At 34.3% G+C, this 24,893-nt stretch overlaps 4 protein-coding genes across 6 annotated transcripts; 3 read left to right on the plus strand and 1 right to left on the minus strand.

The window, feature by feature from the left end:
• Positions 1–1,247: 1,247 nt before the first annotated feature.
• LOC122599308 (ABC transporter C family member 3-like) lies at positions 1,248–7,071 on the minus strand. Of its 2 annotated transcripts, none has more exons than XM_043771805.1 (10): positions 4,728–7,071; positions 4,559–4,645; positions 3,862–4,482; positions 3,588–3,752; positions 2,746–3,040; positions 2,453–2,667; positions 2,072–2,377; positions 1,930–1,975; positions 1,595–1,834; positions 1,248–1,489 (listed from the first exon to the last, which is right to left on the minus strand). In XM_043771805.1, the coding sequence occupies exons 1-10, from the start codon at positions 7,041–7,043 to the stop codon at positions 1,389–1,391; spliced, it is 4,392 nt and encodes a 1,463-aa protein (XP_043627740.1). In that variant the 5' UTR covers positions 7,044–7,071; the 3' UTR covers positions 1,248–1,388. The 2 variants fall into 2 exon arrangements, with proteins under 2 accessions (XP_043627740.1, XP_043627739.1); XM_043771804.1 differs by having other exon boundaries at positions 1,930–1,993; positions 4,728–7,069.
• A 3,572-nt stretch (positions 7,072–10,643) lies between these two features.
• Positions 10,644–11,884, plus strand: LOC122601614 (toll/interleukin-1 receptor-like protein). The gene is made up of 2 exons (XM_043774362.1): positions 10,644–11,122; positions 11,440–11,884. The coding sequence occupies exons 1-2, from the start codon at positions 10,644–10,646 to the stop codon at positions 11,882–11,884; spliced, it is 924 nt and encodes a 307-aa protein (XP_043630297.1).
• A 1,824-nt stretch (positions 11,885–13,708) lies between these two features.
• LOC122601615 (disease resistance protein RPV1-like) lies at positions 13,709–16,644 on the plus strand. The gene is made up of 5 exons (XM_043774363.1): positions 13,709–14,199; positions 14,377–15,475; positions 15,566–15,859; positions 15,939–16,434; positions 16,592–16,644. The coding sequence occupies exons 1-5, from the start codon at positions 13,709–13,711 to the stop codon at positions 16,642–16,644; spliced, it is 2,433 nt and encodes an 810-aa protein (XP_043630298.1).
• Positions 16,645–16,710: 66 nt separating this feature from the next.
• Positions 16,711–23,541, plus strand: LOC122599312 (putative adenylate cyclase regulatory protein). Of its 2 annotated transcripts, XR_006323898.1 has the most exons (4): positions 16,711–19,287; positions 21,874–22,019; positions 22,121–22,392; positions 23,102–23,541. XR_006323898.1 is itself a non-coding variant. In XM_043771810.1 (3 exons), the coding sequence occupies exons 1-2, from the start codon at positions 16,722–16,724 to the stop codon at positions 22,014–22,016; spliced, it is 2,709 nt and encodes a 902-aa protein (XP_043627745.1). In that variant the 5' UTR covers positions 16,711–16,721; the 3' UTR covers positions 22,017–22,019; positions 22,121–22,469. The 2 variants fall into 2 exon arrangements, 1 of the variants encoding a protein (XP_043627745.1); XM_043771810.1 differs by lacking the exon at positions 23,102–23,541 and having other exon boundaries at positions 22,121–22,469.
• The last annotated feature ends 1,352 nt before the right edge of the window (positions 23,542–24,893 follow it).

Below are 24,893 nucleotides of genomic sequence, written 5' to 3' on the forward strand. Positions count from 1 at the left end.
GGGACGAAAAAAGCACTTTGGCTTAAAAAAATTAAGTAACTTATTAAATTAATCAAAATTGTATATTACGAGTATATGCATATTTTACCCACAAAATATATAAACTTCAAAGTTGTCATTCACACAAAAATGAAAATAAAAGTAAAATAAACAATAAGTTTTGTCCAGGTTAAGAAGAAAAAATAAAAACATAAATTAATAAAATGATTTAAGCAAAATTTAATTTACCAAAAAAGAATATAAACAAAACAACGTAACACGTTTAAAGTCATGTGCTATATACCATGTGGTGTTGGGTTTAATTTACATTAAAATAACCAAGCCCAACAGAGAACAAAGGAAACCAAGCCCAATAAACAAAAATTATTTGAAAATAACTACAATCATTTTGAGTTGCGTTATTAACATACTACCAAGGTGACCTCTAAAAACGACATTCAATTGAAGGATACCTTCTAGTTGTGTTGATGTAAGAACAAACCCATAGGTTGCACATGATCGTTTCTGGAAATGCTATAAAGTCCTAATGTAATGTATAGATTTGGTGATGACAATCTCATATAATTAGTAAAATCTTTTGAGTTCTTTGTAATCTGATCTGATTCGGTCTAAAATAGAAAGACATCCAATTTGACTCTTATCACATTTCATACTTTGTATTGTATATCTTATAGAAGCATGTGTTCAAGTAAAAGAAGTATCAAAAATTTCATAGCATTAAGTGTGAGTCTAAATTCAAGGAATGAAGATAGAAGATCAAATTGAGCGTGGAAGTCAGCTTGAGCTTACAAACTTGAAGAACACTTAGACAGATTGATATGTAACAAGTGTCTCAATCGATGTCTGCAACCAAGTGAAGCATCAATCTTGGAATGAAGGATAAGGATAAGAATTGTGATGTCATATGTTCGTTGTATTCCAGGATTGGTGGTTGTCCTTTTATGCATCGTCCGCACTCTAATTGGCTTAAAGGGATACGTGGGTAATACTGCTCACTGTATCCGGATGTCACTATCAAATATCCATTTCTTTAGAGCCAGTAGAAAATTAACTAGTAGCACATATGGATACCAATGGAAGGCAAAGTATTCACCTATAAATACCCCCACTCATATTGGAGCATAGAAGGGTGGAACAATTTGAGAAATTAACTTCGCTAGTTTTTTGTACTTATACACAGCTTGAGTGGATACGTGAACAGTTGAACACAGAATATAGACGAGTAAATGTTGCATAAGACGTTTGACGGTGGTAAACTTGAGCTTAACAACCTCGACTAATATTATTACTCATTTAATAGTTGAACTGAATTATGTATCAAGCATACATTTTCTTTTTTGCAAGGCACCCGGGATCAAAACGATTACATGGCATCAGCTGATTGACAACTATATGATCGACCTCATGCTGTACTCTGCAACCAGCTGGGAAAAGGAAGATGATTTATCTTCTAACAATGTTGTCGGAGAATCATATTCTTCAATAAGACCTGCAAATCACGCGCAAATTTAAATGATTCACAACGGAAGTTTCTTTGCACACAAAAGCTGGTAACATATAGGGGCAAAAATGACAAGATTGAGCTTAGACAAACCGTTTCTTAAAACTAGAACCATATCGCTATTAACCACAGAGGTGATTCGGTGAGCTATTGTTATGACAGTACAGGTAGGAAAGTGTTCCTTGAGTGTTTTTTGAATCATGTTATCCGTTGCAGTATCAACTGATGCAGTGGCTTCATCAAGAACCACAACCTTGCTTTTCTTGAGTAGTACACGGCCCAGACAGACCAGTTGCCGTTGACCCATACTCCAATTCTCTCCATTTTCGGTAACTATAGCAATTTATGAACATGGGGAAGTTAATATTAGTGTATTTTGGGCAAATCTCCGAATGAAATTATGTTTAAGTGGTAAAGGGATCATGAACCTGTTGAATCAAGCTTGCCTTCCTTGTTTCTAACCTCATCTCCGATCTGGCATTTATCAAGAGCCTAAAATGACGAACCAAATGCAACTTATAACCTACATAGCATACTACGTTATATGCAAATTCATTCTGTCTAATGTACCTCCCATATTTGGTCGTCTGTATATTCTTCAAGTGGGTCCATGTTGCTTCGTATAGTTCCATTGAACATGGTTGGATCCTGAGGAATTATGCTTAATCTAGATCGTAAATCATGGATTCCGATGGATGATATACTGATTCCGTCTATCAGAATTTCCCCACGAGTAGGTTCGACAATACGGAAGAGTGTTTGTATAAGAGTAGATTTACCACTTCCGGTTCTCCCTACAATTCCAGTCTTAGTACCTCCATTGAAAGTGCAAGTAAGACCTCTCAACACAAGTGGCATATAGTCTGCGTATCGAACCTATACACAATCTTGTAAATTTTTTAGTGTCCAATTCCCCTTGAACAAAATGTTAGAAAACTAAACATTACTCACCTGCAAATGGCGGATATCAACTTTTCCTTGTGAAGGCCAAAAGTGACCAGGTCTATTTGAGTCTATAACAAGAGGAGGTTCACTAGGGATAGAGCTGTATTGAAATATTCTTTCAACCGAAATGATTTGTATTTCCAACTTGCAAAGCTTTTGTATTGCCCAACCCTGTAACATGTTCAAACTGAGTCCATATGTCACTGCTAAGCCTGCAGTACCTACAATAGATTGTGGGGGTTTGTGGTCAATCACATATGTTTGACACTGTAACCCCAATATTCATACATGTTACTTACTTGGATTAATGATTCGTTCAGGAACGGAGACTAGAAAAATCAGAAGGAAAGCAAAAATTAAAGAGGACAGCATATCCAAGCGTAAGCCCAGCCAATCCAATGCACCAGCCACATGAAACTTTGGCCTGGAATAACTGTCAATCAGGTTTAAGCATGTGTTTTCAAATCTATCTTTCTGATCAAAGCTTCTAATCGTTGTCGATCCAGATATCGTTTCAGAAAAATGCTGTATGACCGGAGCTTTACATACTCCGACTAGTCGTGCCAGCTCCCGAGCCGAAGGTAGGTAATATTGCTAAAATTAAAATAAGTTGGCATAGCAGAGTAATATGAAAAACTGATCAAATATAAGAATCCTAATATTTAATCAAAGGGAACTAACTTAATGCCAAGAAACAGGCATGGAATGCTAGATAAAGTTAATGCTAAATATTATTGATGTTCAATTTCCCAGTTTTTTACCCTAATTTCGGACAGTCAAAGCTTGATCTACGTAACTTAGAATAACGTGATCTTTGATGTGTTGGAAAACTTTGAACATCCTCTAAATGGCCAACTCGAATCTCAATTATCTTCTTGCACATCCTAAAGAGAACACTACCCAGCTCTACTTACGGAAATTTAAACTTGGCTTGAATTGGAATCTTTCCAAGGTATAAGTAAAATCTTTGAAATCATGAACATCTGTGGTCTCGCTTGCATCACAATAGTACCCCTATAGCCTAAACCTGATAGGCTCATACCAATAGACTATACCCCACTATATACATGTAAAAGTAACATGAATACCAAACTGTAGAGCATGAAGTAAACAGCTGTTAGGAAAGGATGAGCTTGGTTACCTGTAACCAGATGCAAATTCCAATAACAGGAAAGAAAAAAAGGAACACCGGCCAAGCACCAAGTGACATAACAAAAATAATCCCCAAAAGTTGTATGACCACAAAGGCGAATGGACCAAGTATATATGGTATGGTCAAGTCTACTGCACTTTGGTCTGTGGATACCTGCAAAGAGAGCTAAATCTATGAGACATGTTGCCAAATCCTAACATCGTTTCTACTACATATTTTGGCATGAACAACCAAACTGCAAGAAAAAGATGTGTTCACTTACTCTATTTAGAACTCGTCCAGAGGGGTTGGCATCAAAGAAAGACATGGGGGCACGAAAAATACAAAAATGCATTTTGTAGAATAGCAGGTTGGCTGTCTCATACCCAGCTTTCATTAGAAACATTGATCTTGCGAGAACACAGAAAGCGCATGCAATTCCAAAAGCCACATAAACAATAATAAATTTAGAGCCTACAACACGAGCTGCACTACTTTCTGATACAGGAGATGCCCAAGTCAACCAGTAATTGCCCGAGATTTGAAGTAGCTCAAACATAACTTGCGCTAATAATACTAATGGGACAAGTGCCCCTCCATAAGCAGTTGTAAGGTATTTCCAGTAAGCCAAAGACCCAACTTTACCTTTTTCTCTTTCTTCTTCTTCCACAAGCTGCCTTTGGTTTCCTTCTACCTTTTCTTCTTCCTGCTCTTGGGTAATTAATTTTAAAGCTCCCCGGCTTCCACGGTTGACATCCGATAAATCAGACTCTAAATACTTCCCTACATAATTTATATCCAATAAAGCTTCTTTGTGTGCATTGACAAGTTCAATAAAGTCACTCCCTGAGTTGAGAATATTGTCATAAATTCCAGCTTGTGTAATTTTTCCATCCTTTAAGACCTGGCCCATTATATTAAGATTGATGATGCATGGATATATGCAAAGCAGCTGAAAAAAGTACTGAACATAAGTTTACCAGGATGAGATCTGCAGTAGGTAAAAACTCCACCTGATGCGTGACATAAATCACTGTTTTTGATTCCAGAAAATCCATTATACATTCCTGTCGATAACTCACTTTATCTATTTAAAATTCAAAGAAACAGTGTTTGATTCCAAAGAGCGTCAGTATAGGAGTAACTCACTTTGAATAGGTGGCTTGCAGTAATAGCATCAACAGCACTGAATGGATCATCAAATAGATATATATCAGAATCTTGATACAGAGCACGTGCTATCTGTACTCTCTGTTTCTGGCCCCCACTTAGATTTATTCCCCTCTCCCCTATAACTGTTTGATCCCCAAATGAGAGAACTTCAAGGTCTTTCTTCAAGGCACACACTTCAAGAACCTTATTGTACCTTTCCCTGTCCATCTCTGTACCAAACAAGATATTCTCTTCTATCGTTCCACTCTGTATCCATGGAGATTGACCAACATAAGCCTTTGTGCCACTGAGTTTGACTTTTCCTGATAACATAGGCAATTCTCCTAAAATACATGACAGTAAGCTTGACTTTCCTGATCCAACAGTGCCACACACTGCAACCTTCATGCCATGCTTGACTCTAAAATTCATATCGATCAATGTTGGTCTAGAAGATGTTACATCCCATGAGAAATTCCCGTGACTTACCTGAACAGCAACGTCACAACTACTTCTTGGGACAATTTCTACCAGATCAGAATCTAAGTCTTCAAGGCGAAGGAATGATGCAATTCGATCAAGTGAAACTTTAGTCTGTGCTATCATTGATACCGTGTCAGGAAGATTATACACATTGTCTTGGAGAATCTTAAATGTTGCCAGTGCAGACAACATTCTCCCTGAGTCAAGCGGGGCACCAACAAGTATACATGTACCAAAAGTGGCTATGGCCACAAATGTAGGAGCAACCCAAAATGCGAAACTCGTCATGGCCATAGTAAACATATATTTATACAACCAGTGTGCCTCATCGCTCCTGATATCAACAATTCTAGACAAAAACTTCATCTCCCAGCCATAAAGCTTGAGAATTCTCATGTTCTTCAAAATTTCAGAAGTTGTTTTCATCCTTTTATCTTTATATATCATTAACTTCCCTTGAAATTTCTCCTGAAAATTCCCTAAAGGAATATTAGAAAGCATGACGATTATTGTTGTAACAAAGGTAGCCAGCGAAGAAAACCCGAGACTTCTATACAATATTGCTAGTGCCAGGCCAATTTGCACAATGACAAGCCAGGGATTGTGCATGCACTTGCTAAAATCTCCGATTCTTTCAGCATCAACAGCCATGAAATTGATAATTTCACCATTCGAGTGTCCCTGCTTTGATTGAGATGAAAGGGTCAAACCTTTGTGGTAGATCATTGCAACAAGAGCAGCTCTGGCCCTAATTCCAGTTTGTTGCAGCTTAAATTCACAGTGTCTTTGCGACAAGCATTCTACAATCTTAGCACCGAAGAATGCAGAAGCTAGAAGAAGACCTTTATTTAAATCTCGACGTCCACTTAGATATTCCACAAATGTATCTATAAGAAATGGCCCGACATACGAAGCAATAGTGAACACAAGAGAAAGGAGAGCTGTGATTATTATGTCTTTCCATGTCGTCATAATCACAGCCTTGACTAGACTATAAGTATTTATTTGACTACTTTTACCTTTATCCCGCTCTAGTTTATTTCTTAAGATTGAAAAGGCACTTTTAGCACTATTTCCACTATCAAGTTGTGGAACATCCTCAAGATTTAATGGTTTCTTAAATCCTACAGATATCAAAGGATGGATCCAAGAGAAAGTAAGAAGACTAAATATATTGCTGGTCGCCAAAGCAGTAATAGTTTCACAACCAAGTTTGGACTCTCTATGATTAACACCTAGCAGTGGTTCTTGATAAAAATGGCTTATAGTTCCACCATCATTCTTACCCGAAAACCCGACATAACCCAAGAATAGACTGACAAAAATAGAAGAAACATCAAAGACCAAGAATTGAGCTGCTAAATACTGATCATGTTTATAAAAAACATAGTCTGAGACAAGGCAAAAACAAGACATTAAGGAGAAACAAACCCACCAAACCCTTAATACAATGGGATACTTGGACTCTTTCGAGTTAGAGATGTGTGTATACAGGTAAACCGAAACAAATAGCCAAACAAAGGTTCTAAGAAGGGTATCTGAAAAGGTAATAATGTTTTCATCAGTCCAGCCATATCTAAACCAATAAAAAAGGTTCAAGAAACACATAACAAGGTCAAGAAGCACAAGAAACACACATGAAAAGAAGGTCTGTTTGTAAAACAAGACCCCATTATTCGACATCTGTTTAAGACCTTGGCCTTTGAATCTAACTTTTTTGCAGAGCCAACTTATGGATACAAAAAGCAAGAAACCAAGGTGCGTTGTTGCAGAAAGCCCATGTAAGAGTACAAAATATCTACCATCATTAACCATTAATCTTGGAACCATACCCAAGTTGATAAAGTGATTGGCTTTGGTGGAATAAACACACTCACAAACACACACATATATATAATACTCTATAGTCTATATACATATACATTAAAGGTTCTGGTCAACGTTGGTGGACTATACCTATGTCCTTGTTGTGTTTTTCCTATATATATATATCTACACAATGATTGGATAATTCTGAAGCCCAGTGTAGTACAGGGCCAATATTACAACTTAGCAGCTAAAATGGGCTTGTTTTCAAGTGTAAATACCTAATAATATAAGCAAATATCCATAAAAGCATTGTAGTAATATGAAAATCAGCAAATTTAAAGAGCAATGACAAAATATAAACCTTATTTATCATAACAAAAAATCTTGATAACACACCTTGATATTAGAACTAGTTTTGTTGCGCAACGGCAGCTGAAGCTAAATGCAACAGCGCCGCCTTGCAAAAGCAACACCGCCACGAAGATATTGACCGCTTTGAACAGCTCAACTGCACTCACGGGTTTAAAACGCATCTTGCGGCCCAACATAAGGAGGGAAACAACTCCTTCTCGAGTCGAGGTGGGATGACTTTGAGTTAGGAAAAGGTACCGTAAAACCCCAACAAGTTTCTGTGAGTCATTATATCAAACACCTGCAGTGCATTACGTAAACCATGATAAAGCAAAATTTTCACACATCATTAGCCACCAGTGTAAGTAACAAGGTTTTCCTTGGAGAGTGCAAAAACTTATTTGACCATTTGTAGATTGGATCATCGTGAAGTTTTATTTCACCAGATGATATATTAAAGTAAGTAAAGATATGTTACATGAGAAATAAAATTACTGAAGATTCACAAGCTAGACTGCTGTTCTTTTATTCTACTCGTATCATTCAGTGTTGTTTTATAGAAAGATGGTTATAGCTTGTACTCGGTTAATTTTCGTAGTCAATACTTATCCCCATTTAAGAGTTCGTGTGTTAACCACATACGAAGTATTTGGTTTGGGTATATCGGATTTAAGTATGAGACGTGAGGTTTATCCATATTAAGATTAGCAAGAGGTTTTTCTCATCGAGTATTTAAAATAGGCATTTTCACTTTGAGAGAGTTCTCTAATACGTACCAGTTAATACAATATATCCTAGACTTCTCATTATCGAATCACTACACGAGTTTCTAGCGAAATTTATCCTTAAAAGAAAAGGCCATATATATATATGAGTTTAATGTTAAATTGTTAATCTTAGTTCTCTATTAGTTTCACTAGTTAATCTTAATTAATACTTAATGTTTAGTTCAACTTGTTTAATAATGATATTAAACACATAATTAGCCAATGACTAGCTCAACTGGTAAAAGGCATTCGCCGATCTTGAATACAAATTTTGGGTTTTTTTATCTCAGAATACTTGTAATGGTCCATTGTCAACATCTCGTTGTACAAGGTAAATGTAATACTTTATGATGAAGCTTTCTTAATGTCATATTTTGAACGTTTGAAAAAAAACACACATAATCAATCAATTAATTTTTATTATTTATTTCCATGAAGCTGACAAAACACAATGAATATATGTTTGGCCAAAAAATTGGAGCTGGCCTATGTTGCTTAGTACGGATTTTTTTTGTTCAACCCTTTTTAAGCATCTCCAATGTGATTTTCTATAAAACCTTTTAATAGTTTTTATATAAATGAACTTTTTCTCAATACTGAAAAGTTTTTTGTTATAGTGTTATAGATATGAAGATTTTAGTCTTTAGAAGAATATAAAACATTCTCTCTTTATGTTTTGTAATTAAAAGATATTAAAAAAAAATTGCTTTTATAAAATTGAAGCAGACCATTGAAGAAACTCTTAAATAAGTTTTTATTTTAAAAACATTTTAGGGTGTTTTGGATTTTTTGTGGTTAGGATGCATATCTCTCTGTATAACTAAGAGAGGATAGGTTTTTGATTATGTGACAATTATGAAATCATGTCATATAGGATTTTTTCCTATGTGTCATAATTACATTAAATTTCTAATTTTAAGCATACTTTAAAAAAAATTACACTTTAGCCTAATCATCATTAAAGCACAATTTAAAAATTATACTTTAGCCTAATCATCATCATTAATTAAATAATACGAGCATGGTACCCGCGCAATGCGGCGACAGTGGTGGGAAGGCTGTCTAAATATTTTATGCCCAGATTTTTTATGAATAAAACTTTTCCTTATCCATTAATCTTACCAAATAAAAGATAAAGGACATCTTAATTATTAAAATTGAAAACTGTAACTTTAATAAAAATAATTGATCCACCAACATTAATCTTAAACCGTAAATACTAAAGAAACATGGGTGACCACTTTATTTGTCAAAATCAGTTTTTGTATTAATATTAAATATTAAAAAAAAACAGAAAAGGTAAGTCCAAGGGTAAATAAATAATTTAAAGGCAGAAAACATTTATGGTGGGGGTGTGATTTCTTTTATTAGGTAGTAGAGATAAAAAAAATTTAAAAATAAAATAAGACGGCAAAGTATATCTTAATGGAATGGATGGATAGATTTCTTATGTTATATTAATGTATATCGGCTAAAGTCACGGATGGATTTCTTCTAAATTTTTTATTTATGTTTATAATAATTATATTATATTAAAGTTATAGTAAGTATATATATTCAGAATCAGCTAAACATTGTTTTCCTAATTTAATTTTAATTTTAAATTTATTTCACTTATATCTCTTAAAACTTAATTAATTGATGGATTTCTTTTTCACAAAGATATACAATTTTTTATGATTTATAAATGGAAAATTCTAAATTGACAAACAAACTACAAACAAAATTATACAAACTCACTTGTCATATGAGATACACCAATTAAATTAATTCATTTTTTCTTTTTTATGTTTCTCTCTCCATGTTCTATTAGTGACACCTAAGTTTGTAATTGTATTGTTTGTAATTTGTTTGTTGATGTAGTTATACTACATATTTGACGTAGTTATTACCATTTAGGTGGGGTGGTAGAGAGTCTTGCCTTTTGGAGTATAGACCAAGGTTCAATCTTTGACAATGGTGTAATTTAGTAGTATATTATATTTGCCGTTAAAAAAAAATAAACATATTTGACGTATATCATATATTCATAAACTATAATTTTATTGTTTGAATCAGTCGTTCACATATTTTAATATTATAAATAATAATGTAACTATCTGTAATTATATATTTTACTTATGTTATCAGTTAGTCCCGCATAACGTGCGAGTTTAATCTAGTTTCAACTATATTACTATTTGAAAAAAACTTATTTTTAAAACTTCGAGGCTTTAACCTCCAAAAAACCAAAAGTCCCTTGGCAAATAGCTATATTATATGTAGAATTTGGATAAGAAAGGATTTCATTAAATCATTAGAATAAAGAAGTAACGTTAAAAAGGCATTTGCTTCTCCGTCGCTCCTTGCTAATTGCATCTTTTCCTTTGACATGTCTTTAGTACACTCTCTATATATATTGATCTTATAGCCAAGTTCTTTTTTGTAACTGACCACTAGTTTTTTTTTGTAACTTTCTCTCAACAAATTAAGAAGATATTTATTTATATATATTCTTAAAAGCATGGCGTCTTCTTTAACTTCATCCATTCGGAAGAGCTTCACGTACGACGTGTTTTTAAGTTTCAGAGGTGAAGATACTCGTAAAAATTTCGTTGATCACCTTTGTTCTGCTCTTGTACAGAAAAACATTCACATTTGCAAGGATGACGAGAGAATAGAGAGAGGGAAAAAAATTGGTGATGAGCTTATTAAATCCATCGAAGACTCAATGTTCCACATCATTATCTTCTCAAAAAACTATGCGTCTTCGTCTTGGTGCTTGGATGAGCTTGTTAAGATTATGGAATGCCAAAAGACAACTGAACAAATTGCGTACCCGGTTTTTTATGACGTGGAACCTTCTGAAATCCGCAAACAAAGCGGCGTAGTTAGAAAAGCCTTTGCCAGATACAAAAATGAAGAACGTGCCACCAAATGGAAAGAGGCTTTAAAAGAAGCATCAGAATTAGCTGGGTGGGAGTTAAAGAACATTGCTAATGGGTAATACGAGTATATATTTTGCATTTTAATTACCTCTCATTTAGATTCATGTCAAAATACATACACAAGATTTTTAAAAGACATAATTATGGATTTGAAAGTCATTAATTATTCACATAGGAGGAGCTAGTATTCTTTCCAACTAACACAATTTTTTATGTAAATTTTAATTCCAAAGGCTAAATCAATATGATTTTCTCCAATCCTTCCCGGCCTCCATTCAAGCAATCGACCTCTGAATGTTAATTCCTGGTTCCGCTACTGATTATTCATGTGACATTTTAATTATTAGCTGACTATATTTTTTTTTTTCATAGGCATGAAGCTAAATTAATCCAAAACATTGTCGAATATATTTCGTTCAAGCTTTGTGTCATTAGATCAAGCGCGGCCAATGAAGAGTTAACCGGTACAGATCCGCAAGTAAAAGACGTGCCACTCTTGAAAACTGGTTATGACAATCTTGAAATGATAGGTAGCAAGTGGGTGGCAGCCGGTGGTCGGACGAAAACTTTGGGCATGACTGTTATTGATCATATATCCGTGCAGGTCGCTACTGAAGTTACAAAAGCTTCTTTGTATGGTTTAAAGTCGTTTCAAAAATTAGTCCTCTCGGATGTATCAAAGGATCAAGGCATCATTGGCAAAAGTGTTTACAATGGTAAAGGCATGATGAAAAAGATTATGAATGGCCCAAAAGTGATACGAAAAAAGGCAAACAAGAAGGAAAGAAATTCGGATATTTGTGAATCGAGCGAGTAAATCAATGAGACATGTTGGTATTATTTTTATGGTATCTTCACTATCTTGTGATTCTTGTCATATTTCTAATATTACGTTGTTATGGTAATGAATGTTGTATATATATACTTTTTGTAACCATGCATTTCAGACAACTTTATCAGACTATACAAGGGGGTGTGTCATTATAAAGTAGGTGTTTTAAGTTGTAACCGTGCCTTAACTATCACATAATGGTTTTCCAAGTAAACCTCACAAAAACTAAGCCGATGATTGAACCTTAGTTTTACGTCTAAAATTCATTGTTCCACGTACTCAATAAATAATAAATGATAGATATATACTAATTTTTTTTTTCCCGAACATTCAGTCGATATGCGACATCAGGGAAATCTCACTTTATAATGGTGAAGTCTTGCACGTACCCTAGACAACGAAATGTTGATCATGGAGCCTTACAAGTATTCGGAGGAAAAAAAACCTAAGCCTTGTCATTCCTAAGGATCGAACTCAAGACTTTAGATAAAACCTGAAATTCCTATGACCAGTTGAACTAGTAATCATTGGCTAGATATATACTATTTAAAAAGATAAAAGAAAAGTCCAAACATATATAAAAGCACCTTTAAAGGTGGGTGAAATATATAAGAAGGTGGGTGAAATATATAGATGAAAGAAGATAAGTGAATAATAAATGATTAAAATAACAAGGGAAAATGTATAGGTAAAAGAGGAAGCTAATTTCATTAGCAAGGTGAGTTCAAATTTTTGTCTTTCTATATATTATGTTTAATTTCGATCGATTATATTGTGAGATAAATTGATGATATGATACAGTAGTATATTTAATTTGAAGGTAAATGGTAAGAAAAATACTCCCTCCGTCCAAATTTAAATGTCATGTTGACTAACTTTGACCGTAAATATCTTTGTTTGTGTTATGTAAAACTTGATATAAAATATATGAATAGATTGAGTTTTTAATGTACTTTTCGTTCATATAAGTTTCATCAACTACTATATAGTACAAACAAAGTTATTTAAGATCAAAGTTAGTCAACGTGACATTTAAATTGAGACGGAGGGAATAATTATTATTAATTAAAAAAGTGATACTATTCAAGACAAATTGTACTCGTAAGTAAATGTCAAAAGATGGCCTAGCAGAACAAATGGGGATGTGTTTGACTTTTTTATTAAAAAGTTTATACTTTTGACAAGTCATTGTAACATGATTTCCTCTATTCTACCGATCCGTTCGATCATAATGTTTTAAACCCGTCGAACCGGTTGGACTATTGTTACGATATTTAAAAAAATCCGGTTTGATTAATCCAGTTGGTCAATAGCGATACCGATTAACTGGCCGGTTGGACTGGAACTAGAATTTACATTTTTAGACTTTTATGTAAACCGGAATTTACAAGTCATCTCGAAAGAAATTATATTGTCAATGAATGGGTATGAATATAAAGCCTCCATTCAATCAATCAGGTTTGATGAGAACTAATAATTTTAATTAGTTTTATTTGATTATACTTTAGTATCTGTTAAAGTTCTGAGTAAACAAATGTGTATAAATGAAATTATTATTATATTGAATCAATGAATGATATGATAAGAGGTCAGAATTTTTTAATTGGAAATGAGATTAAGTCACTACAATGGTGGCGCAGGTTATGGAAAACAACGTGTAAAGAATCTTATGGACTTTTTCTTTCAGTTATTTGTAGAGCAGATTTGTACCTCACCATTCAAAATCTTATGGTTTTTGTTTTAATTATTTTTTTTCAAAATTCATCCCTGTAATCATTTAGAAGATAGGAATTAGGATATATCCCTTCAATGGCGTCTACTTCAACTTCATTAGTTCAGAAAAGCAGCTTTAAGTACGACGTGTTTTTAAGTTTTAGAGGTGAAGATACTCGAAAGAACTTTGTTGATCATCTTTATCATGCTTTTGACCACAAAAGCATTCTTACTTATAAAGATGACGAGAGAATCACTAAAGGGAAAAGAATCAGTGATGAGCTCATCGCATCTATTGTAGACTCGAGGTTCTACGTCGTTGTTTTCTCCAAGAACTATGCATCTTCGTCATGGTGTTTGGATGAGCTTGTGCAGATCATGGAGGAGTGCCACAAGTCAACCTTCCATACCGCTTACCCTGTCTTCTATGATGTCCAACCAACAGAGATCCGGAAACAAATTGGGTCTGTCGGAGAAGCCTTTTCCATACATGAAAAACAAGATGCTGATGCTGCTCGGATTTGGAGACAGGCATTGAAAGAAGCAGCAGATCTGGCTGGCTGGGAGTTGAAAAACACACTTGATGGGTATAACTTTTATTCTCTAGTTCTGTTTCTCTTTAATCCATGTTCGAATTAATACTATATATGATCATTATCACAATGTATGTTATAGATCATTATCACAATTTATTTAGTTTTTAAAAGAAAAAAAGAAAACTCTCAATTAGCTATATTGAACAAGTATGATTTTTTGACATACAGGCATGAAGCTAAATTTATTCAAAAAATTGTTGAAGAGATTTCACTTGAGTTACGTTTCATTGATTCGGGTATTGATGGAAAGTTAATAGGCATGGAATCCCGGGTAAAGGGTGTTGTATCAGCTTTGGAAACTGGGTCTGATGATGTTCGCATTATCGGGATCAAGGGGATGGGAGGTGCAGGGAAGACAACTTTGGCCAGAGCTGTTTTTGATTACATATCCATTCATTTCGATGGTCAAAGCTTTGTTGAGAATGTAAGGGAAGTTTCTAAAGCTTCTTTATCTGGTTTGAAAAAATTGCAAAAACAAGTTATTTCAGATGTCCTAAATGATCAAGGAATCAAAATAAGTAGTGTTCATGACGGGAAGAACTTGATGAAAAAGATGATGTGTGGTCGAAAAGTTCTTATTGTTCTAGATGACGTGGATAATATAGAACAGCTTGAGGCGTTAGCTGGTGAGCCTAATTGGTTTAAGGCAGGAAGTAGAATTATCATTACAACTAGAGACGAGCAAGTGCTAGTTGCACACCGAGTGAACTTGATTCGTGATGTCAATCTGTTATCAGGCGAAGAAGCTGTTTGCCTCTTTAGTAGGCATGCTTTTGGAAAAGTGATTCCGATTCATGGGTATGAAGAGCTATCAAGACAAGTTGTATGTTATGCTGCGGGTCTTCCCTTAACCATTAGAGTTTTGGGCTCGTTTCTTTGTGGTAAAAATGAGCTTGAATGGAAAGATTCCATAGATAGACTAAAAAAGATTCCCTTGAGGGAAACTCTAGAGAAATTGGAATTAAGCTATATTGGTCTAGAGGAAGATTACAAAGAAATATTCCTAGATGTTGCATGCATATTGAAAGGGTGGAGAAAAGATTATGTAGTTAAAGTGCTTGAAAGTTGTGGATTTCATGCTAGAAATGGCTTGAGAGCTCTTGAGCAAAAATCTCTCATTACTACTGAATATGGCTACTTGGGCATGCATGACCATATTGAAGAAATGGGCAAAAATATTGTTCGCCGTTTGCACTCCAGTGAGCCTAATAGACATAGCCGATTGTGGATTCAAGAGGAAATTAAAGATATATTGGCTAATGATTTGGTGAGGATCAAGTTTATAAGTAGGTGGTAAAAACCAACGCATTTTTAATTCTTTCTGATCCAAGTTTTGTACAACTATTTTGGTTTATAGGGTACCGAAGCATCAAGATGTATAACAATGGATATGACCGAGGATTGCTGCCTAGAGACTTTCATTAAAAGTCTTGGAAAGATGAAGAAACTTAGAGTTCTTGACATATATGGAAGTGCAGATGACACTAACACTAGTAAACTTCTCCAGAGCTTACCAAATGCTTTACGATATCTTAGATGGGACTTTTACCCTTTCAAGTCTTTGATGAAATCATTTCAAGAAGACCATCTTGTAGGACTTCGCTTGCATAATAGTAAAATTGAACAATTCTGGAAATGCGGAGAAAGAAAGGTAAGATAATGCTACACGTTTTTTTGTTTGTTATTGAATCACTATCTATTTAACTTTTTGTGGTTGTTGCTTATGATAGGTTCTTAAAAAGCTCAGATTCCTTGACATGAATTCATCACGTATGAGAACTTTGGACCTTGAGACAATTCCAAATATCGAAACGGTAAATCTTGAAGGATGTGTTGATTTGGTAGAACTTCACATGCCCTTCGAATGTTCAAAGCTTAAAGCCCTCAACCTTCAATATTGTGCAATGTTGAGGACTCTTAAGCTTGCGCCTACTCTAAATCTTGAGACCCTTAGTCTTAAAGGATGTCATGATTTGTTAGAACTTCATATGCCCTTCCGATGTCCAAAGCTCAAAGCCCTCAACCTAAATTGCTCAAAGTTGAGGACCCTTGAATTTGGGCAGACTCTTGATTTGGAGATATTAAGTATTGAAAGATGTGATTTGTTAGAACTTCACATGCCCAACGAGTGTCCATACCTCAAATCCCTTGGTGTTAATTCTTCAAAGTTGAGGAACCTTAGCCTTGGGTCGACTCCGGATCTTGAGATGTTAAGTCTTGAAGGATGTCATGATTTATTAAAACTCCACATACCCATCCGATGTCCAAACCTCAAAACCCTCAGCCTTAACTGCACCAAGTTGAGGACCCTTGACCTTGAGCTGACTCAAAATCTTGAGACGTTAAGTCTTGAAGGATGTCATGATTTATTAGAACTTAACAGGTCTTTTCGATGTCCAAAGCTCAAAGCCCTTAGCCTTAACTGCTCAAAGTTAAGGACCCTTGACCTTGGGCTGACTCCGGATCTTGAGACGTTAAGTCTTGAAGGATGCCATGATTTATTAGAACTTCACATGTCTTTCCCATGTCCAAATCTCAAAGCCCTTAGCCTTAACTGCTCAAAGTTGAGGACCCTTGAATTTGGGTTGACTTTGCATCCAGAGACGTTAAGTATTCAAGGATGTGATTTGTTAGAACTTCACATGCCTGGTGAGTGTTCAAACCTCAAATCCCTCATTATTAACTCTTCAAAGTTAAGATACCTTAGCCTTGAGTTGACTCCAAATCTTGAGACATTATTGCTTAAAGAATGTCATGATTTATTAGAACTTCACATACCCTTCCAATGTCCCAAGCTAAAATCCCTCAGCACTAGCTGTTTAAAGTTGAGGACCCTCAATCTTGGGTCGACTCCGGATCTTCAGACGTTAATTCTCGAAGGATGTCATGATTTATCAGAACTTAACATGCCCTTCGAATGTGCGAAACTCAAATCCCTCGACCTTAATTGTAGGATGTTGAAGACTCTCAATCTTGGTTCGACTCCGGATCTTGAGACGTTAAATCTTGAAGGATGTGATCATTTATTAGAACTCAACATGCCTTTTGAATGCTTAAAGCTCAAATCCCTAAACCTGCAATACTGTAAGATGTTAAGGATCCTTAATCTTGGGTCCACTCCGGATCTTATGACATTAAGTCTTGGAAGATGTTATGGTCTATTAGAGTTTCACATGCCCTTTCCATGTCCAAAGCTCAAATCCCTCAATGGTAACTTTTCAAAGTTCAGGACCCTTAAGCTTGCACCCACTCCGGATCTTGAGACGTTAAGTCTTGGCGGATGTCATGATCTATTAGAACTTGACATGCCCTTCCGATGTGCAAAGCTCAAAGCCCTCAGCCTTAACTGTTCAAAGTTGAGGACCCTTACATTTGGGCCGATATTGGAGATAGAGACGTTAAGTATTAAAGGATGTGATTTGTTAGAACTTCACATGCCCAATGAGTGTCCACAACTCAAATCTCTCGGTGTTATCTCTTCAAAGTTGAGGATTCTTAACCTTGGTTCCACTCCAAATCTTGAAATGATAAGTCTTGAAAGATGTCATGATTTATTAGAACTTAACATGCCCTTCCAATGTTCAAAGCTTAAATCCCTCAACCTTTATTGTAGGATGTTAAGGACCCTTAATCTTGGGTTGACTCCGGATCTTCAGACGATAAATCTCGAAGGATGTGATGCTTTATCAGAACTTAATATGCCCTTCGAATGTTCAAAGCTTAAATCCCTCAACCTTGAAGGTTGTAAGATGTTGAGGACCCTTAATCTTGGGTCCACTCCGGATCTTGAGTCATTAAGTCTTGTAAGATGTTATGAGTTATTAGAACTTCACATGCCCTTTGGATGTCCAAAGCTCAAATCCCTCAATGGTAACTTTTCAAAATTGGAGACCTTTAAACTTGCACCCACTCCTGATCTCGAGACATTAAGTCTTAGCGGATGCCATGATTTATTGGAACTTCACATGCCCTTTCGATGTCCAAAGCTCAAAGCCCTCGGTCTTTACTGCTCAAAATTGAGGATCCTTGAATTTGGGCCGATATTGGATCTAGAGACATTAAGTATTCAAGGATGTGATTTGTTAGAACTATACATGCCCAATGAGTGTCCAAACCTCAAATCCCTCTGTGTTGACTCTTCAAAATTAAGGACCGTTAACCTTGGGTCAACTCCGGATCTTCGGATGTTAAGTCTTGAAAGATGTCATGATTTAATAGAACTTAACATGCCCTTTGGATGTCCAAAGCTCAAATCCCTCAACCTTAGTGATTCAAAGTTGAGGATCCTTGACCTTAGGCTGACTCCAAATCTCGAAAGGCTAGATATTAAAGATTGTTTTGATTTAGTAGAACTTCACTGTCTCATTGGATGTCTGGAAAAGCTTGTCTATTTAAACTTAAGTGATAGTTTGGGATTTAAATGTTTTTTGTTTGACAAGAATATCCAATCACCTGGTGTTGTTTCTTTACATCTGATTGCAAAGTCTGTAAAAACATGCCCATTGCACTCTTGCAGTAATTTGCAAAGTTTTGTGTTTTCATGTTTATATGGTGAACCTATATCTTCTTCAATCGGAAATCTTAGAAATCTTATTTCAGTAGGTCTCTGTACTTGTACAAACCTTGAGAGCTTTTCAGAAAATATTTGTAATTTACAATCTTTAAGCAAGCTTACACTCGAAGGCAGTATTCCTGAGGTTCCCAAGGACCTTGACCTATTAGAAAGTTTAGAGGAGCTAAGTTTTTTGTCTGAAAAAATTCAACATCTTCCAATTAGCATATGTATGTTGAAACATGTAAAACTTCTCAAACTTAAATCCTGTTGGTTAATTGAGAAGTTGCCCGAGGATCTTGGGCGGTTAGAGTGTTTGGAGTATCTTTACCTTATAGACTGTATACTTTTACGGGATATTCCGAAGAGCGTCTGTGAATTGAAACGTTTAAAATCTTTCCATCTCCCCTACTGTATGCTAGTTGAGAAATTGCCGGAAGAACTTGGACGTTTAGAATGTTTGAAAGAGTTGAATGTAGAAGGTGCAGGCATAACTCATCTTCCGCAAAGTATTTTTGGATTGGAAGGTGTGACATCCGTCAACAAAACTGGTAATTTATTATAGTCTCTAACTTACATTCCAAATTTCTTGACTAGTCAATGTGCCTATATAGTATAACAAGCATAGAAATGTGGCGATCATTTCCAATATGGGATCTCTATTACTTGATATTCAATAGTTTAGGATTGAGATATTTGATCTTCCTAAACGTAGATGACTATAACTATTCCCGTAATTTCTAGACTTGTAGTTGTTAGTCATATTTATTTATAGACATTGATAAATTAGTATACGCTATTTAGTGGTGAACGAAATCAAAAAAATTATAAAAGTAATATATAATTAGTATAAGTCGTAAGATGGTAATAGTAATAGTAAAATATCATATGTTTAGTAAAAAATTTTAGTCATATATATATTACCACAATTTAATGGTGAGCAAGGAATTTTAATTCCATTAGAATTCTTATGATACATTAAGTCTAATCATAAACTAACTAAAACACTTATCTCCATATATATATATATATATATATAATAAGTATACCCTAAATAATAATAATAAAAAAAAAAAAACTCTAAAACCAATTTACTCTTTGATTTCGTGCTTCCCTGCCGTCGAACAAAACTCCAACACAAAACACAAAATTTTTAATAACTCAATAGTCGAAGCAACATCATAAAGAATTCTTGGATTTTAATTGGTATCTAAGGAGTGATCATCAATTTTGGGGTAAAATTACTTATCTCTTCTTTTCATATATATATATATAAATATATCTTTATATTATTGATCTTATATTATAAGTAACCTATGTTGATGAATATATATATTATGGCAAAATTTATGATAATGAATGAAAGGTTTTTTTAGGGTTAAATCAAAAGCTTGAAGTATAAATCATATTAATGTTAAAACTTTACGTATTTATTGTAGCATAATAATTAATGTAATTAAAGAAATCCAATTATGAAGGCATGAAAATCATAATAACAGATTTAATTAGGTGTTGGAAAGATTTGAAATTTTATATATAAATATTAGTTGTAGTAGTCTTTAAAACAGTTTGTTTGGGTTATTTCAGAATCTGGACAGATTCATTTTGTTAACTTTGAAAGGTCGTATCTTGGTCATGGGAGATGGTTAAGTCACGTTTTTGGTGTCTAAAATTAAGTTCAGGAAGTCTACTTTCTGGTGGAAGCGGTTTCGTGTCAAAATATGAAGTTTAAGGTTGTCAAACGAATTTTATAACAAAACTGCGCAAAGCTGAGTTTTCCGAACAGATTTTGGCCGACTTCAAATAGTCATATCTTGGTCGATTTTATGAACTGGACAATTATTTTTCTCCAGAAATTTTTTTGAGATGTTAAGATTGTACAGTAAAAAAATTGGATTTTTTTGAATCTTCGAAGGCCCTTAACTTTTATAAAACTTTTCTGTGTGCGAACAGTGATTTTTCTGACTAGTCTGTAATCATTGAATTTTTAAAATAGTTAACGTGCCAAATAAATTATGTAAAAATTCATGTAATTATATAACACTCTAAGGTAACAGTAGTTAAGATTTGGAATCTTAAATCATTCGTTTCATCCTAATAAAAAATAGATAAAGTTACCAAAAATTTCAGTTAATATGAACTTGTAGAATTTAATCTTAAATCAGTAAAACAAATATTATATATTAAGTTATGTGACTTGTAACTTAATAATATATGACAAATCAATTGTGAATATTTTGAAAGTAGCCATATGTGTATTTCATCAAATACGGGTTACAATGGACAGTTCTTGACCATGTCCATAATTGTAACTTGTTCATATTTATATGTTGTGTAGATTCTAGCGACCTTGTTGGAATTGCATAACTACTTGCTTGTTGAGGTGAGTTTCGTGGCCCCTTTTTATATTATTTCTTTGGGGGAAAATGATGCTCAAAACACTTTTCATTTCTTTACTAGTTGTGCCAAAACTTGTTTGTTTTCATGGACAAATACGTGTAATTATGAAATTGTGTATGCTAGCTTGCTTGTATTGATTTCTTTGATGCAATAAATGTCTTTTGATATCTATTGAAGACTATTTGAAAACTATCGACCAACTTTATACTCCAGCTGGTAGTTGTTGGTATTTAAGCATGATTGAGTTGTTGGCAGGAGTGATGGGGATTGTGTTGTTGGATAACTATGATGACATTAATCAGTATTTAGTATGCTACTACATGTTTATATTTACACTATTGTCCAAACCTCATTTATCAAGCACAGCAAATTCATTTGAATTCCTTTAAACCTACGAACTCACCAACATTATGTTGACATTTTCGAGCATTCATTTTCAGGTAATAACAATGTGTAAGAAGATTGAGCTTATGGACTTTAGGAAGACCAATAAAGAGATCCTTCATGGACTCCTAGATTGCATGTGAAACATTGAACGCTATTTGCAGTTATTACTTCTTTGCTATTTGAGGCGTGTTGCCTAGACCTTCCGTTTATGGAATTTACATTTATTTGAATTTCATTTAGTATGACTCTATTATAAAGTCCATGTGCCTTTGCTATATCTTTTAGTCATATCCTACGATTCCGCCTAAGGTGGGGTGTGACAGAAGGTCTGTGTATTATTGGGTCAAGATGGCGGCTTCAGTCGTACGGTTTTACATCCATGTATCCCGTGTCACGAAGCTCAAGTTACATGGTGTACTGCTACATAGGTTCTCACAACATGAGTTCCTTCTACCAAGAAGTATTGTAGCAGGTACCCTCTCGTTTTTATATTAAAATATTTTAATATGAATTTGGAGATACATACAACAATACTCAATAAATTAACATGAAGAATCTGTGTCATACTTTTAGGGGTGAATTTGAGCTAGTTTTGTGCTCATATTGTAAAGAGTCTCCTGAAGATGGTGATGATACAATTGTGAAGTGCAAAACTGCAAGAGACCAGTGGACAGATTTTAAAGACTTGTGGAAGGTGCTGTTTCATCAACCCCTTTTCTGATTCTTACCGCTGCAGCTTTCTATGCCGATTTTAGGCATTGTGATGCGACATTGTGGGTTAGGTGTTGGACGTATATATGCAGGTCCAAGGCTCCCATCTCAACTTAAAATAATTTCTTATACATGTAAGTATCTCTTGCTAAGGTGTACTATCGATGTAAAATGGAATAAACTTCTAGTATTCATGTTACCATTTCAAAAATTATAGGTCTTGCACAGTTACAGTTATGGATACTGATACGAGGAAAAATCACTGTTTTAGATCCAACATTTCACCTTTTTACCGCTTAAGTCACCTTTTTTTTTTTTTTATAATTTAAATGGGATGCAACCTTTCACCGGAAAGCCGATAAAACGGGATCCAACATTTCACCTTTTTTTATATAATTTAAATGGGATCCAACCGGTTGTTAGAAAAGCCTTTGCCAGATACAAAAGGGAAGTGATCTAATGAAGAACGTGCCACCAAATGGAAAGAGGCTTTAAAAGAAGCATCAGAATTAGCTGGGTGGGAGCTAAAGAACATTGCTAATGGGTAATATATATTTTGCATTTTAATTACCTCTCGTTTAGATTCATGTCAAAATACAACACAAAATTTTTAAAAGACATAATTATGAATTTGAATTTTGAAAGTCATTATTCACATAGGAGGAGCTAGTATTCTTTCTAACCGCGACACAACACTTTATGTAAATTTTAATTCCAAAGGCTAAATCTATGTGATTTTCTCCAATCGGTCACTCCATTCAAGCAATCTGCATTTCAATGTCAATTCCTGACTCTGACTATTCATGTGACATATTATTAGCTGATTATATCTTTTTTTCATAGGCATGAAGCTAAATTAATCCAAAACATTGTTGAACATATTTCATTCAAGCTTTGCGTCATTAGATCAAGCGCGGCCAATGAAGATTTAACCGGCACAAAGATGCAAGTAAAAGACGTACCACTCTTGAAAACTGGTTATGACAATCTTGAAATGATAGGGAACAAGTGGGTGGCAGCCGGTGGTCGCTACTGAAGTTACAAAAGCTTCTTTGTCTGGTTTAAAGTCGTTTCAAAAATTAGTCCTCTCGGATGTATCAAAGGATCAAGGCATCATTGGCAAAAGTGTTTATAATGGTAAAGGCATGATGAAAAAGATTATGAATGGCCCAAAAGTGATACGAAGAAAGGCAAACAAGAAGGAAATAAATTCGGACATTTGTGAATCGAGCGAGTAAATCAATGAGACCTGTTGGTATTATTTTTATGGTATCTTCACTAGGACTGTAAACGAACTGAACAGTTCACGAACAGTTCATGAACCGTTTGGCGGGAAGTTCGTTCATGTTCGTTCGTTTAGTTAAATGAACGAACATGAACAAAGCTCTCGTTCGTTCATTTATGTTCGTGAACGTTCGTTCGTTTATGTTCATGAACCGTCGTTCGTGAACAATAGTTTGTTTATGTTCGTCAACCTTTGTTCGTTATGATCATTTACAAATATAAGTATTTGATTTATATAATATATATATATATATTATTAATTAATACCTAAGTATTTAACAAAAAAAGTTTAAATAAGAATACTTAATTTATAAATATATCGTTCGTTTTTGTTCGTTCGTTAGCGTTCATTCGTTTGTGTTCCTGAACAGTCGTTCATGAACACAAACGAACGAACACAAACAAGTTATTTTGTTCGTTTATCTGTTCGTGAACCGTTCGTTAAGTTAAACGAACGAACATGAACAAGATCCCGTTCGTGTTCGTTCGGTTCGTTTACAGCCCTAATCTTCACCAGTGTCTTGTCATATTACGAGTATATTATTTGTACTTTTGGCAAATTTTGAAAACTTGAAGATGATTCCCAAATTTAAATGACACCGAATGCTATCATGAATTTTTATTAATACAAGTTTGTGTATGTACGTTTACTTGGATAATACAGGTTTATCATGTGAAAATATAAAGATTGTGCAGATTATTAGTGCATTCACGAGTTTTATTTTTAGGGATATGTAAGGAAGGAAAAGAGAAAAAAAACATTTTGTATTTTTGAGTTTTTTTTTATTATTAAAAGGAATGAAGTTTTATTTTTAGGGATATGTAAGAAAGGAAAAGAGAAAAAAACATTTTGTATTCTTGAGTTTTTTATTATTAAAAAGAATGAACTTGATGGAAAAAAAAAGTGAGAGGTTTTGGAGCCAATTTTTTTTTTTTCTTTTTTTTTTGAGCGGAAAATTTTGGGGGTCTCTTCATATACCTAACTCCAATTCTAGAGGAAACTTATACTGGGAAAACCCCTGTCTCCATTCTTGGGAGCATTTTGCTTACACCAAGATTTGAATCCAAGATCTCACAGTTTCAGACTCCACCATATACCAATCCATCTATTGATGATTGTTTTTTTTATATATATATATTTCGCCTGATTCGGAGGGAATAGTTATAAATTTATTAATCTATCCTTCAAACTTTTATATGAGTTTTAATAAATACAAGACTATAAATGTAAAATTACATTTTTTTTATACTTCTCTTATAACTCAAGAATACATTTAAATCCTTTTATTCACTTTCCTTTTTTTAAATGATAAAACTCAAAATGCATTTTGTTAATATAATTTTTTATTTT

This window comes from Erigeron canadensis, chromosome 5 (assembly GCF_010389155.1).
Source record: "Erigeron canadensis isolate Cc75 chromosome 5, C_canadensis_v1, whole genome shotgun sequence".
Lineage (NCBI taxonomy): Eukaryota > Viridiplantae > Streptophyta > Magnoliopsida > Asterales > Asteraceae > Erigeron > Erigeron canadensis.

Coding starts and splice junctions, on each gene's coding strand:
- LOC122599312 (XM_043771810.1), top strand. CDS start 16,722: ATGTCTTTCCCATGTCCAAATCTCAAAGCCCTTAGCCTTAACTGCTCA. Junction 19,288..21,873: donor AAGTATTTTTGGATTGGAAG/GTGTGACATCCG, acceptor GTGTGACAGAAG/GTCTGTGTATTATTGGGTCA.
- LOC122601615 (XM_043774363.1), top strand. CDS start 13,709: ATGGCGTCTACTTCAACTTCATTAGTTCAGAAAAGCAGCTTTAAGTAC. Junction 14,200..14,376: donor TTGAAAAACACACTTGATGG/GTATAACTTTTA, acceptor TTTGACATACAG/GCATGAAGCTAAATTTATTC. Junction 15,860..15,938: donor GGAAATGCGGAGAAAGAAAG/GTAAGATAATGC, acceptor TGCTTATGATAG/GTTCTTAAAAAGCTCAGATT.
- LOC122599308 (XM_043771804.1), bottom strand. CDS start 7,043: ATGGTTCCAAGATTAATGGTTAATGATGGTAGATATTTTGTACTCTTA. Junction 4,483..4,558: donor CTACTGCAGATCTCATCCTG/GTAAACTTATGT, acceptor ATAATGGGCCAG/GTCTTAAAGGATGGAAAAAT. Junction 3,041..3,587: donor GAATTTGCATCTGGTTACAG/GTAACCAAGCTC, acceptor TTTTAATTTTAG/CAATATTACCTACCTTCGGC.
- LOC122601614 (XM_043774362.1), top strand. CDS start 10,644: ATGGCGTCTTCTTTAACTTCATCCATTCGGAAGAGCTTCACGTACGAC. Junction 11,123..11,439: donor TTAAAGAACATTGCTAATGG/GTAATACGAGTA, acceptor TTTTTTTCATAG/GCATGAAGCTAAATTAATCC.